The sequence below is a fragment of the Lytechinus pictus genome, chromosome 11, assembly GCF_037042905.1.
Source record: "Lytechinus pictus isolate F3 Inbred chromosome 11, Lp3.0, whole genome shotgun sequence".
Classification (NCBI taxonomy): Eukaryota; Metazoa; Echinodermata; class Echinoidea; order Temnopleuroida; family Toxopneustidae; genus Lytechinus; species Lytechinus pictus.
The window spans coordinates 34,430,612-34,449,321 of record NC_087255.1 but is presented as its reverse complement, the minus strand read 5'-3'; the positions used below and the strand labels follow the sequence as shown (position 1 = coordinate 34,449,321).

General features: G+C 35.7%; 1 protein-coding gene and 1 non-coding gene across 2 annotated transcripts in view; both read right to left on the bottom strand.

The window, feature by feature from the left end:
• Positions 1 to 2,389: 2,389 nt before the first annotated feature.
• Positions 2,390 to 18,710, bottom strand: part of LOC129271246 (cyclin-G-associated kinase-like) — a 33,903-nt gene continuing 17,582 nt past the window's right edge. The window contains exons 11-22 of the mRNA XM_064106410.1: positions 18,112 to 18,234; positions 17,566 to 17,699; positions 16,956 to 17,072; positions 16,315 to 16,395; positions 14,553 to 14,670; positions 13,818 to 13,897; positions 12,137 to 12,327; positions 9,024 to 10,111; positions 8,142 to 8,583; positions 7,743 to 7,900; positions 6,957 to 7,085; positions 2,390 to 6,354 (exon numbers count right to left, since the gene is read on the bottom strand). Coding sequence (XP_063962480.1) covers positions 6,205 to 6,354; positions 6,957 to 7,085; positions 7,743 to 7,900; positions 8,142 to 8,583; positions 9,024 to 10,111; positions 12,137 to 12,327; positions 13,818 to 13,897; positions 14,553 to 14,670; positions 16,315 to 16,395; positions 16,956 to 17,072; positions 17,566 to 17,699; positions 18,112 to 18,234 — 2,811 coding nt within the window. The 3' untranslated portion in view covers positions 2,390 to 6,204. The remainder of the gene's footprint in view (positions 6,355 to 6,956; positions 7,086 to 7,742; positions 7,901 to 8,141; positions 8,584 to 9,023; positions 10,112 to 12,136; positions 12,328 to 13,817; positions 13,898 to 14,552; positions 14,671 to 16,314; positions 16,396 to 16,955; positions 17,073 to 17,565; positions 17,700 to 18,111; positions 18,235 to 18,710) is intronic.
• Positions 11,618 to 11,753, bottom strand: LOC135156065 (small Cajal body-specific RNA 8). Its single transcript, XR_010295197.1, has one exon. It is a non-coding gene; the product is annotated as a small Cajal body-specific RNA 8 (non-coding RNA).

The window sequence follows — 18,710 nt, the reverse complement described above, 5'->3', positions numbered from 1 at the left end:
CTGAGAATGGAAGTGCATTGTCCGTGTATTTCAGGTGAGATTGTGAAAGATGTATAAAATTAAAAACAAATGAAAGAAATCAGTCAACGATGGGTAAGCAATCCCATCACACATGTAGCACAAGCCCTTGGTTTTGTCAAACAGAAAACTGGTCTGAATTCTAAGCCTACCAAGGGCTAAAATAGAAAGCGCGTACTAACACATGCGAGGCTTGTTCCAAGAGCCACTTGTAGGTTTATGTATGATAAGACATGGTCTGTGCCTGCAGACTTATTTCATTATGTCTAAGATGATTTCTTTTTAAATACAAGTAATGTCATATGACCCCATGCCCCTTTAGACAATCTTAAAAAAATACAAGCAGTATTGAACACTGGGAAAAATTGATAATTACCCCCCAAAAAAGGAAAAATTCTGTCCTGATCATCTGATTTTCATGTAGAAGATACAAATTAAAAAACTCCATTACATTATAGCATATTGGATATTATGGATGTGTTTACATTGAATTCACCTGCATTGGCACATGGGAGTAATTAAGTTCAATGTATATAAAATTGAATATATGGGGCCACAGACATATCCAGCTGACTGTTTGTAAAGATTGAGCACATGACCATGTCGAGAGCCAATCAAAATGCACATCTAATGTGCCACAATGGACAACAATTGAGAAAGCTTACTATTTTATTCATTAGATTCATAATAACTTGAACATTGTAACTGTATTGAAGCTGCAAATGAAAAGAAAAATTGCATTATTAATACATGATAGACTCTATACAGACAGACATTAATATAAAGTGTAACTGACTTTGTAGATGGTAATAATTGAAACATACAACAAGTGGAACGCCTCTGGCAGTCTCGCCTGCATTATGCAATTCGATATAGCAGCAGTGCTGACTTTGAAACTAGCTAATGAATAATTATTCACAGAAGAAAACACTAATATAATAAAATATTATGTCCATTGACCCAACCTGACCTTTGACCATGATCATGTGATCGAAAACATGCAAAACAATAACTCATACTTGATTACCCTTATGTCGATGTTTCATGAGCTAGATCAATAACCTTTCCTAAGTTATGATGCCAATTCAACACATACTCCCAACACGGTCAGAGGTCAACCTTTAAATGACCTTTGATCTTGGCCATGTTCCTGAAATGCGCACAGGGTATGTCCAAGTTTCATGAACTAGATCCATAAAATTTTTAAGTTATGATGACAATTCCTCTAATGCCCCCAACATGGCTAAAGTTTGTTGACCCTAAGTGACCATTGACCTTGATCATGTGACCTGAAACTCAGGCAGGATCGATCTTCAGTGATACACTATTACCAATATGTCTAAGTTTTATGAACTAGGTCCATATACTTTCGAAGTTACAACATTTCAAAAACTTAACCTTGGTTAAGATTTCGATATTGATTCCCCCAACATGGTCTAAGTTCATTGACCCTAAATGACCTTTGACCTTGGTCATGTTATCTGAAACTCAGGCAAGATATCCAGTAATACTTGATTACCCTTATGACCAAGTTTCATGAAATAGGTCCATATACATTCTAAGTTATGACATTTCAGAAACTTAACCTTGGATAAGAATTAAATGTTGACGACGCTGCCATCGCTGTCGGAAAAGCGGTGCCTACAGTCTCGCTCTATGCAGGCGAGACAAAAATGCTGTAAATTACATTTTTTCATTTTTAGCATAATAACTTCCATTTTCCTTGGTATTCATTACTTGGCCCTCATTAGTTTATAAGAGATCTAATTTATTCAAATTAACCTTTTACATAACAAAAACAAATGAAAATCATTATTAAAAAGTAAACAAAGTAAATTGCATTCGATGAAAGGCATATATTACCATGCTCTTTTCATGTACAGTAAAAAAAATTAAAAATTCCACAACTCTTAAAACAATGATACAATAAATACCAGTACCAGGTAGACATAGCTATGTACCACATAGCAATCCTTGCTTAAAAAGGTTGCAGTGGTCATTTAGCAATATGATTTCATATAGGGATCTGTATGGGACAGTACAAAATATTTCATATAAGTGCTAGACTTTATGCCCACAGAAAAATATTCTTTCTTTATAGACATTTATAGACAATACATTTTCTCATGCAGTAGATATAAACAACTTTCAGAGCCACACATTTAGGCTATGGAATTCGCAAAAGCCTGTAATAGAATGTAATATTGAAAGGGGGAAAAAAAAAACACTTTCTTCCTCCAAAAGAAGGATTTACAATAATCCTTTGATTTTACACAGTAAAACATGCGCCATAAGAAAATGAATAAAACTCTGTGAAACACTGCATGTAAATTGTAATACAACTTAATCTTATTTTTCGTTTTGCTTTTTTGTATCATGGGCACTATAATATACTGTCAATTCATTCAGCAATAATTATTTGTTACTATTTCATAAAAATAACCCTCAATAGTACTAAAATACATACAAATATTACCCACAAATACTCTGTCTATAGCAATGAGTATGTATTAGACACACGTATCACATCTAAAATAAACTGGAATGTCATGGGAATCACATTTTCTTTTCATATATTCTCACACACATTATAAGCATGAGAAATATAGAGTATGTAAACCTTCACACTACTAGTTATGGACAAAAAGCCAGGCCACTTTTTTGTAAATAAATGCAGGTCCTTTTCATAAAAGTGCAGCTACGCATTTACACAGCCCAACCTTTGTATATTGCTGGCCCAAATTTTCAACAAAAAACCTTGAATTAAAGGTCCTGGTGGGTGTTTCATAAAGCTGTTCGTAAAGTTACGCAAGACTGGTGACCTTTCTTGTGCCACACTATTCCTCTGTAGCTCACTTACCCCCTAAGATCATGTTCCAATCGTGCGTGAAGTTGTGCGTAACTTTACGAACAGCTTTATGAAACACCAACCTGGCCATTCATAGACTTTCGTGGTATACATTTCTTTCCCAAGTGATGGACCCCAACTTTCAGAAATAACATGGGATGTATTCGAGAAAGATTTGGTTCCAATGTGATAATCTCATGATTTGAATACATTGTTAGTCTTGGAAACATGCACAGTACATCAATCTAAACACAATGTATAAATCTAAATTGTCTTTCACTTTCTACTTTGCACTTCAGATTCTGTCATGCCTCTCATTTTTCTTTCAATAAATCAATACATGACGATCTGTGTTTTTTAATGCAACTTGTTTTCAAATGAAGTACATGTAATACATGATACCAATTTGCTATTTTGGGCAGGGTATAATACTGTCAACGTTCGGTACCACCATCAGAATATTTGAATATGGAACACAGAGGTCAGAATAGTTTATCAAAAAGAACATTTAAACTAGTTATTTGAGAATGGAGGTCAAAATATTAATAAATAAGAACATTTGAACTAATAATGCAATAATTATGTAAAATATTAGCTCAGAATAACGGAAAACATCGGGGACATCGTCGGGGTTATAAATATAATAGTAGTCTGTTGGAGATCACAGAGAGGGGAGAGGGTGAATGTCAACATATTTGACTATTCTGACATAAATTTGACTTTATAATTTGATTAATATATTTGTGGGTCAAATACATCAATTATTGTAATTACACTGTAGATATATTCTCAAATACTGTTATATGACTGATTCTGACAAAACATCCAAACTGAGCTCAAGAAGACAAACCAAGTTCTCAATTAATAATTCTGCATTTTGCTAAAAATAACTTCTATCTACTGACCATTCAACATGATATTGCAGTAAATATGAAATATTCAATATGGAGAATACTCAATACTTCCAGGGGATTTAACTTTAGTCATATCAAGGGGGGGGGGTGGGGACAAATATTCAATTAACCAACTTTCTACAACACAACTTTTACACTTGAATTAATTCTTTACCACTTTAATGTTCTAAAACATATCTTTCAAACTTGAATCAATATTTCATTAAACTTAAAAAAAAATAATAATAAACATCAATATATAGATTACTTGTTATTGCATTAATTCAATAAAATACAAACTCTTCACAAACCACTACCACTAACCAACAGAGCACATGAGTAAAATATGAAATCTGGATGTAAACTTTGTGGGATTGCATGAAACTTATTCGCAAAGGATACCAAGTTTGGTTACACAGCTACAATCAATAGATAAATTTCTACTATCTAGCAAATTATACAAACTTTCAGGTGAAAGGTAACAATCAACTGACTGCAGGAATTATGATTAATTTGAATGACAATTGATTGCTAGTCGATTGTATTGCCCTAATTCACAGGAACTACAAGAAATTTCAATGGAAAGATTACCTGAATCAAGTAGGAGTTTTCAACAATCAGTATTTATCAAGGAACATAATTAACCACAAGAAATGAACAGAATTTATAATCTTCTTGGGCCACTATGATTTGGTGTTTAACATTTTACTATTTTGTCCTTATCCAGACCAACTGGCAGGGAGGGAGGGGGAAGAGGATAATTTACATCTAAATTCATCAAATTCAAGTTAATCAACATTGAATTTTGGAGCATATGCAGTTATAAAAACAATAAAATATATTAGAATATAAAACAATTCAATAAATAGGAAATTGACAAAACAATAAATAACAAAATTATTAATCAGAGTTTAACACTGTATTTGTAAACTATAACGTGGCAAATAGCGCCACCTTTTACACTCATCTTAATGCCTATGTAGAACTTAGCAATGTTCAGACCTTCGTGGCTTTGTCTGAAGAAAAATAGTTAAATGATGTTATTGGAAAAAAGCATTATGACTTTTTGGCTCACTATAACTCGCCAGATTTTTTTCAAGTTGCTGTTGAGTAGAGGCTCCCAACAGTACCAGGGTAACCTAAAAACCCACTAGAATTAGACAGATCAAGTAGATCATAACCAGATACCTTCTTCCAATTTCATTTTTTGCAAAAGATAATTCAAATGATACAAACATATATAAAATAATGTCAGCTTTAATAACTTTGGAAACGTCTTGTTTTATGGTATAATGATCAATCCACCATGTCAGGTCATATAAATTAGCCTCAAAGATTGTGGGATAATGATGTTGAAGTAAATATTATGTCATGATTTTCAACATAGATTCTCTTAGAATCTCATAGATTCTCTAGGTACTAGTGTTACAAGAGGCTACATTAGAGAGTAGGTAGAAAAGGAATAGTCACACACATTATTGAAACCCTAATTGACAAAGACAACCAGGACCTTAAAACCTCCCTAATTCATGGGAATTACCATCCCTGGATCCCATAACTCTGGCAGTTTGTAAGAAATACTTTTTTCATCTTGTCTGCAGATTCAAGAGTGATTCACCAACAGACACAATAAACTTTATGAGGCTGGAAACTATTCCAATTGATGGCCAATTGATTCTATGCCACTTAAAGATGATTATAGCAGAAAGTAAACCACCCCAAAGAGACTACTCATTCCAAGATCTTAGTTCAAAGGGACTTAAATTCATTGATACATGAAACCACTGTTGAGATTCATGCGATACAATGAAAATGAGATGTCACGAAAGTCTCCATTATTTGATTCAATTGGACTATTGGTGAACTGGGTTTTGCACAGAACAGAAGCATCAACAAATGTTGATTCTCTTAATCCCATTCAAAGTCTTTCAAACTTCCAAAGACCAGCCATTAAACCAAATGGTAGCTCCCTTCAGCTATGTTACATACAGGGGTGGGTTTCACTGACTAATTTGCTCTGAGCCAATCAGATTCAATGATTTCCAGTGCCTTATATCTTATATAGACTGTGACATATGTCAGTGAAAATCAGTCTATATTAGCTTCATGAAACACTCCTCAGAGCCCCGTAACACAAAGCTTAGTGATGAAAAGCAAATATGAAAGAACATTTCTGATTGGTTCCTGTTCAGTATTTTGAAAAAAAGTGCATGTAACATTGATCTTGATTGGTCAGTTCATTAAGCATTGATTGCTAATCTTTGTATTGCGTAGCCCAGGTATTGTCTCAATAGAGTGACTGTGACCTTGGGAGCATTTCATAAAGAGTTTTTGTCAGTGATTTTCACCATCTAATTTGCTCTCAGCCAATCAGATTTAATGATTTCCAGTAGCTTATAACAAATATTTGTGAAAATCACTTTAGGAAACACCTCAGGTGGTGTCTCAGAAGAGTGCCTGTGACCCGGATTCTTCAAATGCTGACCATGCATCGTTGAGCTCCATGAAGATCAGTTTGGCAAGCTCCTCGTAAGGTGTTCCTGTCTGTTTATCAGGATGTGCAGAGAGTACTGCTTTCCTGTACCATTTCTTAACCTACAAAAACAATAAAATAAAGGAAGATTATTCACAATCTAAGTGATCTGAAGAAATATTGTCAAAATATTAGACGACATAAAAAATGAGTTTGTTTGAATAAGAGTTTAGAATGAAGATCTTTGAAAAGTCTCAATGTATTCTGATAACAGAATTTTAAAATGTTATGATAAGAAATACACAATCTTGCAATACTGGCAAGCTGAATTAAATTAATTTTTATGAATTGAAATATAAGTTTTTCATTTTTGTTTGCTTGTCAGTTGTCAATGTCATATCCACCAAATAATGGTTTATGCAACCCTTACAAAGACAGAACTCAAAATCATCTACAAGTACACCATTCTAAGGAGTTTGTGTGGTCAAAAATAAAAAAAAATTGAAAAAAGAGTGTTGAATGATGACATGATTGATCTAACAAAGGACAATGGCACTTGCTGGAATATGAACTTTATAGCCGAGAAACATACAAAAGAACCCGCACCCCCCAAGAAAGAGGAATAAAAATATGAATATTTTTATATCTGTTCATTGTAATTAAATAAGGGTTAAACCCATTCATCACAACTGCTGTAATGATATTATTGAAACTCTGCATTTACCTGATTGTGCTCAACGAGTTGATGCATGCCGACGGGTTTCCATCTCTCTTCGCCATCCCATAATACTTGATGTAACGAACAGATCAAAGCTCTAATGTTATTCTCCTTCCCTTTGGTCCAGTCTCTAACCTGTGGTAAATAATTACATAATGGCGGGTAGTAATAGTTCACAAGGTTGCTAGGACACAATCATCAGATTTTGTACGGCTTGTTTAAATAATTTTTGAGGGCTAAGGTCCAAATTCCTCAAACTAAATTGCAGAAGCATGCAACAGTAGCTCTGCTGAAGCCAGGGTAATAACTACTAGTATGTTGCATTATTGTAGAGCATGTAGAGGCTTCTGATGCAGTATTAGTGATAAGTGCTATATGAGTCCTAATATCATTACTACCCTTATATTATGGGGCCTAATTCTGAACAAAATCAAATAATCCAGAGTTAAACATTAGAATAAATGGTGAAGTGAAACCTGTGATGGGATATTGTCAATTGGCTATTGAAACCCTGTATTTCCATATTTTAAAATTGTCAAAATTTGGAGGGCAGCTCAGTATGTAGAATTATAGCAATGGTGACAAAATCATATTGTCCAAATACAGTCTCCCAATTCCTGTAGAGAATTTTTTCAAAGGGAAAAGAAGGTTGCCACTTATGTCATACAGAGCTCTTTTTTAACTGTCCACACATTTGTTTATTTTCAATTGGGAAAGTTATTCAAGGAAAACCCAACATATAGTCTATCTGTACAGGTGATTGCTATAGCAGACCATGACTGCTTTTATTACCTTGAGAACATTAGGATCAGTGGTAGCTTCTAGTTCTTTTCTCTTCATATCATTGATAGTCTTTGGTTCATGCTTCTTGGCAGAGGCCTGGAACTTCTGCTGGTCTGAGAGTAGGTCACCAAAATCGGCTTGTTTTGCTGCTTTACTTGTCATGAAGCCTGCACAAAATCAAATTCAAAATATTAAAGAGTATTTTGGTATTCCTGTACTATTAGGAAAGACAAGAAAGATACATAACTGCCAATGGTACCACATTTTGTTTCTTCATTCAATTACAAGCTACATGTATGTATACTGCTCTCTTTGAATTATCTTTGATCTGTTGAAACAAAATACTCTTATAAATAGCTCATAAAAACTACTCCATATTTCTTCAACTGTACGATATCACTAACTTACCCCCTGCTCTCTTCCCTCTCTCATCTCTACCTCCAATAACACTAGATGAGAAGCCACCAGCATAGTAGTTAGGCTTGGCCGCCTGAGGGGGTGGTGTTGCTGTCTTCTGAGGTGATGGCTGGGGCTGAGCTGGCCTGTGGGATGGAGATTGTGGGGACATCATCGGTTGCTGCCTACCCATGCCAAAACCTGGGCTCTGTCTCTGCTTCTGAGGACTGGGTTGACCACCTCCCATACCTTGGCCTCCTCCCATCGCCTGACCACCACCCATCGGTTTCCCCTGGGAGGGGGATGAGAAGTTTCCAAAGCTGGCAAAGGGGTCAACCTTTGCTGACTGAGTGGGACGGCCAGAATGCTGGGGAGTTCTGTTAGGTTCAGGCTGCATGGGAGTGGATCTGGGACCTTGGTTCCAACCAGACATTAGGTCTGGTCCACTGTTGCTCTGTAAAAAGACAAAGATAGAGATGAATAATGAGACCAGAAATGAAGAAAAAGCAGAAGGTACAGGTGAGTCTATTGTGGTTAAGTCTTCTGTGGCCACACAAATCAGTTCGACTTTGGTGAAATTCGAGGAGGGCTGAATTACACATGCTTTGAAAAATCTGTTTAGAAATGTTTTCACTTGGGTGATTATTTAACTTATGTAGACTTGAAAAAAATCAGTTTGATGAAGGTAAACATATCTTCCGGATTAAGATTACAGAACATTGGGGACACAAAAGGATATAGTTTTTCATAGAAAAGGAAAAATTAGGAGAAAATTGTCAAGGGAATTACACTCATAAGCATAAATTAAAAAGGTACCCTGGAAATCTAAGGAGGCACAAGGCCAGAAAACATTAAACATTGTCCGTAACAATGATACGTCTGCAAGGTACAAACCTGTTTCAATGTAGGACCACCATTCTGACTAAAGTTGCCGAAGTCCCCAAGAAGGTTGTCACTGCTATGAGTCTGCCTTGTCATGCCCCCCTGAGGAGCACTTAGATTACTTGTGGAAACGGGTGTAGGTGAAGGAGTTGAACGTGGCTGAGCCCCAAAGGGATCAAACAAAGGTTTGTTAGCACTGGCAGGAGATGGCTGACTGCTAGGTCCAGATGCACTTGGCGAGGGTTGACCAAACGATGCAAATGGATCAAACGAATCATCCTTTTCCTCTGTTCGACTTGGTTGGTTCTCCTGCTTAGGTGTAGCTTTTGGCATTGCTTGCTGACTTGTCTGACGTGAAGCAAATGGATCAAACGTGTTATTGTCAAACTGCTTATCTTGAGATTTGGTTTGCTTTGGCGCGGAGGATTGAGATGGTTTAGCTTGCATGAATGGATCAAAAGTATCCTGCGATTGGCTCTGCTGGGCTGGAGATGCCCCAATGTTCATTTCAGCTGTAGTGTCAACTAGCAAATCAAAATTAGTAGGGTCTCTGGTAGGTGGAGCCATGAGGTCTGGCTCTGCTGCTGGCTGGGCTGCAGGTGTGCTATCACCACCTATGTTCAAGAGATCGGTTGTTTGTTCGGACTGTGACATTGCGGACGAGAAATCTGCAAACAAATCCTCCTGAGTGGTGCTGCTCTGGGATGTGTCATTTGGATCCGACTGAAAGAAATTAGCATCACTACCTCCTTGTGACTGGCTCTGCTGACCTTGCTCACTGTTTGCAGTCATCTCATTCATGCGTTGAGCTTGGAAAGTATTGAAGTCATCATCGCTATCATCATCATCGTCGATCAAAGTCTCATTTTCCTGTGTTGGTAGCTTGACATGTCCTTCTGTCTTTTGAGAACCACGCTGTTGCCAATCCAACGTCTGAAAGAATGGTTTCTTGTCAGTTTGTCCACCTGCAGGAGCAGCTTCAGGAGCGGTCTGTTGAGGAGGAGGGGATGCCTGCCGAGGAGCACTGGGCTTATTCTCAGATGACTGTTTCTCAGATCGCTCCTTCTCTAATCTTCGCTGGGCTTTCTCATCCATCTTACCTACATGGGGAAGAAAAGAACAGTGACAGGATTCAAGGTCACATTCCATTGGTGTTTTAAAACAGAATATTAAATGACGCTCCAAAATAAATGACTGAGAAAAAGAGAGGTGCATTTTACGAAAGGTTGTCTACTGGTCAATATCAAACACACACATAGTATTTCTTTGTTTAATTAAGAATAAATGGAAAATCACAAAATATTGAGCTCAAATATGAAGTAAAGAAACTAAATACATTCTTATCAAACATGATACAATAAAAGTAAGCAACATATTAATAATAATGGTGAGATATGGCGTCTTAGAAAAAAAAGACATTGTGGTGAAACTAAGACAGGTTACGTAATTTTATTCTATTCCCCATAGATAATTTTTCTATTAAGGAGAAAATTTTACATAAGGCAAAATAATCTTTTCAAAGTGAACTGTGGAAAAAAAAAGCAAACACAAAGGAATATCTAAAATGTAGAGCAAGAAAGATAAAACATGTCAAGGTCATTTGCAGAGGACAATAAAAGTTAAAATCGATTTTAAATGATATACAATTGATCTAAGAATGATATCTCCCACGTCGTGGATCATTTTCCTGAGGCTACATAGGGATACACATGAACATTGACATACAGACTAACAGATGACAATACTATAAACATCTTTCATATAACAAGTGGAATGCCTCTGGCCGTCTCACCTGCATCATGCGATTCAATATAGCAGCAGTGCTGATTTTGAAAACTACTATAGCTCCCACAAGATGTTCAGTGATACTTGGTTACTCTTATTTCCAAGTGTTATGAACTAGACCAATACACTTAAAGAGATATGATGGCAATTCAACAAATACCCCCAACGTGGCCAAAGTTCTTTGACCTTACATGACCTTTGACCTTGATCATGTGACCTAAAATGTGCACAGGATGTTCAGTGATACTTGATTACTCTTATGTCCAAGTTTTATGAACTAGACCAACACACTTTCAAATTTATGGCTGTAATTCAACAAATACCCCAACTTGGCCAAAGTTCATTGACCCTAAATGACCTTTGACCTTGACCATGTGACCTGAAACTTGCACAGGATGTTCAGTAATACTTGATTACTATTATGTCCAAGTTTCATGAATCAGACCCATAAACTTTCAAAGTTATGATGGTAATTCAACAGATACCCCCAATTCGGCCAAAGTTCATTGACCCTAAATGACCTTTGACCTTGGTCATGTGACGTGAAACTCATGCAGGATGTTTAGTGATACTTCATTAACCTTATGTATAAGTTTCATGAACTAGGTCCATATACTTTCTAAGTTATGATGTCATTTCAAAAACTTAACCTCAGGTTAAGATTTGGTGTTGACGCCACCGTCGCCGCCGCGGCGGCGCCTATAGTCTCACTCTGCTATGCAGGTGAGACAAAAACAATAAAAACACATTGTTCACCCATACAATTATGTTTTGAGCTCATTCATCAGTGATTGAGATGATAAAATTAACACAATTCAGGTAGATGTTTGCCTCGTATCTGTCCATAACGTTGTACTAATTACATCATGGTCTTCAGAAGGCAATAAACATTGATATAGGGACATGTGAAAAACCCAGAACAACACTGATCTTAATGTTCTGAGCAACACAGTCCCATACATATTACATACAATATTCAGCAATCTAATTTGATATCTTCACCACAGACTTAATTTTATAATCATGGCAATAAAAACTGAGGAAGATGTTTCATTCACAAGCAATTCCCTGATTGTAATAGGTTAATTCATCTACATATTCTAACCTTGGTGCAAGAAGGCAATACCATATTCAAAGAAATGTATGTCCATTCTTACTTCATTCTTTGAAGTACTCTAGCCAGTATAAATTTAGAGGATGACAGCTTTTCATACGAACTGCAGAGTTGAATTGCTTCAGGGAGGTCTCACACATAGGGGACGGGACGTACAATTTATGGAATTGCCCGAGAGATATATATACTAGAATACATCTTAAGACAGCAATAGTTTGTAACTTACCAAACTGAGCTTTGACACTGTCCCACTCATCCTCGCCCGAGAAGCAATACTTAGGAGTGAGTCTCTTAGTCTCAAACGTGGTCCAAGGAGCAGGTTTCTGTGATGGTCTATCTTTCTCTGAGACCACTACCTCCAGACTGGCATGGAAATGCTCAGCAAACTTATCCTGTTCAAAGAAGTCTAGCTCATATCTGATATTACAAAGAAGACACGACATGGATCAGATAAGTACAGGTAAACTGCATAAGTCAACCTTCCATAAGTCAAATACATGTTTTTGCCCAAGTTGAACCAATTTTCTTGTTATACCAGGGGGTGTTTCCGAATATTTACATCTAAGTGTAACTTAGATGTGAATGTTTACACTTAAATTCTCAGTTGCATGCAGTGGCATCACTGCAAAGGTCAAATCATGCTAAGAGGACATACGCTACTGCATATTAATCAATAAACTTGCATGTTCCATATTATGAGTGGGTCTGCATTTTATAAGCATTACTCTTACTCACACTTTACTCTTTGTGAAACATCAGCCTCATTTCTACCAGAGTATGTGATTTACACCCCTTCTAAACTTGTTTAATTCCTACTAATTTCAACAGATTACTGTGGTCCTAAAACACTGGACTTTGGCAAAGTTATCTGCAGTTTGGTTTCTATCAACTTGGTCTCCTTCTCAGAATGTCTAAAATTACAAGGGCAAAACCCAGTTGGTCTAAAATCAATTTGGTTTATATGTCACTTGGTCTAACAATCACTTGGGCTAAATGCTACTTAGTCTAATGCAGACCTGCCAACCTCTGGGAATGAAAAATTGTATTCCGTGATAAAAAAACTGTATTTTCCCCCAAAAAAGTGTATTTCATAATAAAATGCGTGGCGCACTTGCTCATCACAGCGGTCAAGCTGCATGCAAGCTAAAATGCGCACTGCTCTTGCAGATGAAAAAAACCAACATTGAAACATGTGTATATCTCACCCTGGTTTTAACAAAATGATCGAAAAAAAAACAAGTTACCTGAAATTACATTGATCTAATAACCATATTTGCATAAGTTTTATGAAATAGAGACATATAGAGATGACTTTTCTCAAGAAATTACGATTTTGTAAAAAAAAAAAAAAAAAAAACTTTTAAAAGGAAAAACGTACTCCCATATTTTGGTTGCAAAAACCTACTAGTTGGCAGGTCTGCTAATGACAGGATGGTGTAATTCTTCTTTGTCTCCTTCCTTTTTCAGTTTATCAAATGAGAATTTAGTCCATAAACGGTTCATCAAATCATACAGACTACATGGCTTTAGACCAGTGGATTATAACCGAAATATGTATGCCCTAAATTGTAATTAGATGAAATGGAAATGGACTAAGTGGCAATTAGACTAAATAAGTAGGAGCCAAACTCGTTGCAGACAAAATGTGATTAGATCCTCTAGGATGAGACAAAAAGGAAAATAGAGAAAATAGGTGTACACCTAGTGGAAATATATTTAGTGGGCCCCAAAACATTAACTTTAGAAAAAAAAATCATTGGAGGACTGATTTTGACAATTAATCATCAATGCAATCTCATTTAGAAATTAGTTCCATGATCAATCATTAAGCTTTGTGTTAAGAGCTCCAAATTCATATTCAGCAGTGTGAAATGTTTATAGGAATACAGAAGAGAAAAATGACTTACCTAGTGAAATCAATCTCTTGAGTTCCTGGTTCTATAAATCCAGTATGGAACTGAAACTGGAACATTTTCAGACCAGTCACCTAAAAAAGCAAGATATTGAGACATCAAGAAAGATAATCATTAACAAATGATTCAAATGCATAGAAGTTCTGACATGATTTCTAAAGTTAAATGCAAACACTCCCTCCACTAAAGCAAAATTGTTAGAAATTACTATATTTCTTAGCCATGTGGGACAACACTCCTTGTACTGTTCATGCTAATATAAAGTGTACAACAAACTTTTGGGGACCATAACATAAATCTTAGCGATTGATCTTGGGGATTAGTTTTATCACTAATCATACACAATATAATAAATGCAATGAATTGTAGAAATGAGCGTAACAATCAATCTCTATGTTTTAGGGCCCTGATAGTATGTATTACTAGACAAAGACGCATTCCCAATTGGATTGAAGTGGTACTGTGCATCAGTGATTCTACAGTTCCTTTGATATATTGTTCCAGAACATACAACTTAGAAAATAAATATTTCCTTACAAGTATCTCATCCCACCAGAGCAACAAAGATAAAGAGGATTCATTGATTACATTATAACGTTACAAAGACAAAAAGACTTGTAGTGCTAAGTTTGTATTACATCAAAAGCTAAACTTTCATCAATAAACAAGAACATGTGACAACATTTTTCTACCAAATACAGTGCTGTAAGTACAATATTGAGTACAAACCTTTCCTTGTACTTTTCCACCAAAGGTTGACCGGGCATGATAAACTACAATCATAACATCACCACACACAGGGATATTTAGATCGATGAATGCACTAGCATCCTCGACCTCAAAACCCCTGCAAAGCAATATAGATATAATAAAAATAATATGCATCATTTATACAGCCCTTACTACAATGCAATGCACTGCATACTAATACTCCCGCTTTAGCACAGCTACACTGATCAGGCACTTAACCCTAATTCTCCCGGGGGGGGGGGGGCCATTATGGCCCCCCCCTCGACAATTTCCGCGATATATCTGCTGCGCAAAATTTTTTGACCTCGCCGCTCACTGACTTTTTACTTTCAAGTCTCGCGCAAATTTTGAGACCAAATTTGTGATGCCCGGGTACGCGGTTACGACATTACGCAACATTATGTAAGTGCATGTCAGACCAAAAATTGCTCATAAACGTGATTTCATGTACAAATCCAATGCAAATTGTGTATTTGGCCAAAATTCATAAATGTATCATTATTTCTACTTTTAATGATTAAAATTAATTAATTTTGTCTTGTTTATGATTAGAATTAAGTCTGGAACGATTTCCATCGAAAAAACAATAAAAAACAAAAAGTAAAAAAACAAAGAAATACATAAGAAATAAAAAAAACAATAAAATACATAAGAGCTCGGTCTTGGTACCAGAATTTTTTCATTCACAATTGTTAGGAATGCTATAAAGAATATTTTCACCAAAAAATAGCATTCTAGGAGCTTTATTTAGTGAATCAGAGCAAAAAGTATGATTTCATGAATAAATTAGCATAATTAATTCATATAAAATGAAAATATATGAATTCAGTGAAATTTACCAATGCAACTGCGTAGATTACGTCATTCTCTACCATCATGCAAATTTTCGTTGTGATCGCGCAATCCACGGCTGAGATCTTAAGGGGGGGCCATAATGGCCCCCCCCCCCCCCCCCCCCCCCCCCCGGGAATGACAAGAATCAAAATACCCCGGGAGATTGAGGGTTAAGTATTCATGGAATTTCTTCCTACCATGTATTAATCCATTTACATCTCCCAGGTGGAGACAGGCAAATAATGATAATAATAATAATTAGACTTATATCGGGCCAAATCCACTATGTAGAGTGCTCAAGGCGCTTTTTAGGAAATAAAATAAGCGCCATTCAGTTTTTCCCACCGCAAGCATTTTCCTTTTCTCATCATTTCTTGTTTTACCACCTTTGGAGTAGAATTGTGTAGATAAATGCCTTGCCTTTATGCAGTGAGATTTGCACCCCAGGCCTTGTTGAGCCACAACACCTCTAGATAAATAACACCCTAAGCTAGTAATATCTTTTAATCATTATATCATTAAATCATTATAATTGATATCATTATTTTGTAATTTCACTTAACAATTAAATATATGACAGTAATTTTTAATACAGGTAAAGAAAATAATAATATATAACCCAAGAGATTTCAAACTAAGAGCTACTCAAGATCGATGAAAGCAAGAAGATATATATTTTCTCCCTATTTATTTATTTTTTTTTTTTTTGGGGGGGGGGGGGGTTGTGAAAATAGAAAGTGGAAATTTACTGTTGATAATGTTAAATGTCAGTTGCAATACATATAGAAAAATTATTGCATTCTTAAAAAACCTTACACTTCAACTGATACAAGAATGAAGACAGCCAAACTTTAAGCCACGGAAAATTCCTCAAGAAATCAAAAACATATTATTTTCTTGATGTTACCTCATCCTCTCATACTCTTGTGATGTGGACAGAATCCTTTCCTCATCATGAAACACCTCACAAAATGGACGGCAACCACTCCTGTACACAAAAATAATATATTAAATCAATGGTATAATAATGATAAATAAATGTTCAGGCAAATCTGTTCTAAATTCCTAATATGATTGTAAGACGGCTGCAGACATACGGAAAAAGCACTACACATATGTTGCATATAATTATCACTTAATTTTAATGACAAACACATTGCCTCTGGTAAATGTTCCAATAACCTTGCATCAAAATAATGAGCTAAAATATGAAATGTTCTGGGCAAAAGAGACATAAAGTGGCATAAATTACCCCCCCCCCCAAAAAAAAAAAAGAAGTAACTTTTGGGTACATTTAAGCCCTATTAATCTGCAACAATTTGACTGAAACACAAGGTCTGATCATTTGTTTGATACCATATTGGTCACAATTTCTTAAAACTATTATCTTTTATAGATCTAACAAATAATTTTGATGGAATAATGTAATCATCTTCAGTTAAATATAATATCCATAACAAACTGTTTATTCAGATTTTCCCTCTTCTCATCATTTCTTGTTTTACCACCTTTGGAGTAGAACTGTTTAGTTAGGAAATTGATACTCACCTCATCTTGTTATAGAGTGGTACTGGAGTGAGTCTCAGGCTTCTAATAAGGAGTACTCTCTGATGAGGTTTGATAGGGGCAGTAGGAGACAGCATACCACAGATATACTCCATGTACCTAAGCAAAGATACATGGTGTATGGTGTTACAGAAGTGGCAAAATGAAAATGAAATAGAGCAATGTAAGGGAGAGGGAGGCTTGCTTCTGAAAGGACAAAAATACCTCTAAAAGTGCATGTATCATAAATGCAGACGGAGTTAAAGCTACACTGAACATTCCGTCCCAAACAATCCTAAATAGCCCTCACAAGCACCAATACAAATGAACATATAATTGATTCAACACATAGGATCATTTGGCAAGAAGTATAACATCCCTCTATTTAGAAAATATTGAAAGAGGAATACATATGAGATAACTACAAATGATGACAGGAATTCATTGAAGTAAACTTGTTAAAGAAATAAGACCATATTATAGAAATTTATTGTTTTTAAAGAAAAATAATCAACCTGTTTCTCTATTAAGGACATGGTGGCAAAAGTGGTATCAAAGTAACCAAAGTTTATCTGATGTTTTCAAATTTTGAATTATTATGATAAGAACCTACCTCTTCTGAGACGGTGTGATGCCAGGAGGCCCTCGCTTGACGGAGAACATATAGAGACTGACATCTACCGTACTAAACAGACGACAGAATGTAAGGAAGGAAGAGACTATCGTAGCTGAAGAGGCCTTGCCATCCTGTCGAATACAATCATAACGATTCAGTCAAATTAAATGCAATCAAATTCATTCGATTAACTTAAATGCATCACACCAATTCGATCAAATTGAAATGAAATCTTAGGAAGGAAGTATCTGAAGAGGCCTTGCTATTCTTTCAAATACAATTCCTACCAATTCAATCAATTAAATACAAGTATCCTTTCACATACAATCACATCATTTTAATAAAATAAAATGCAAGTATTATGTGAAATACAACCACATTAATTCATCTCATCAAATACAAGTATCCTGTCAAATACAATAACATCAATGCAATAACCACCACCAAGAAACTGGTCTAATGAATGGAAACAATATCTGATTTGTGTAATCAAAAGGTTGTTTTATCCTGCCAATTACAAATAAGAACAGATGCACTACTTACCACACAATGTACAACACACACATTCTTGGGATCCCTTTGCATCCAGAGATACATATTCCTACACACATGATACAGGAGAACTAGGTTTGGTGGTCTCTTGGCAGGGAACCCACAATCCGAAACCTATACATAATAAAAAAAGAAAAAATAAATAGAGTGAGGGGGTTGGATAAGAATAAAGGGGAAAGTCCAGGGCCCCTTCTTTCAAAGATTGATCCAATCAACCAAAACTATGCAAAGCCAGCAACGCCAACATCGAACATACATGTTTGTTTAAAATATTTTCTAGATATGATGTATATTCATACATTCATAGTTTTCTTGAAAATTCAGTGTGCTTCTCTTTGTTTTCTAAACATTGTGCAAATTTCCTAAAGAACAAATTATGACATTAATGGATTTCCATATACTTGAGGTTGATCGGATCAATCGTAACTTTTTGTACAGAATGATTTGGGAAGCATTTTGACATACATAAAAATGAAGAAAATTCTTTTTGAATGCTCTATTGCTCTAAGGCTATAATATAAAATTGCATTAAGAATGAAAAGGGTTGGTGTATTTGATTGGTCAGCCCTCTCCCCCAAAATAAGAAATAA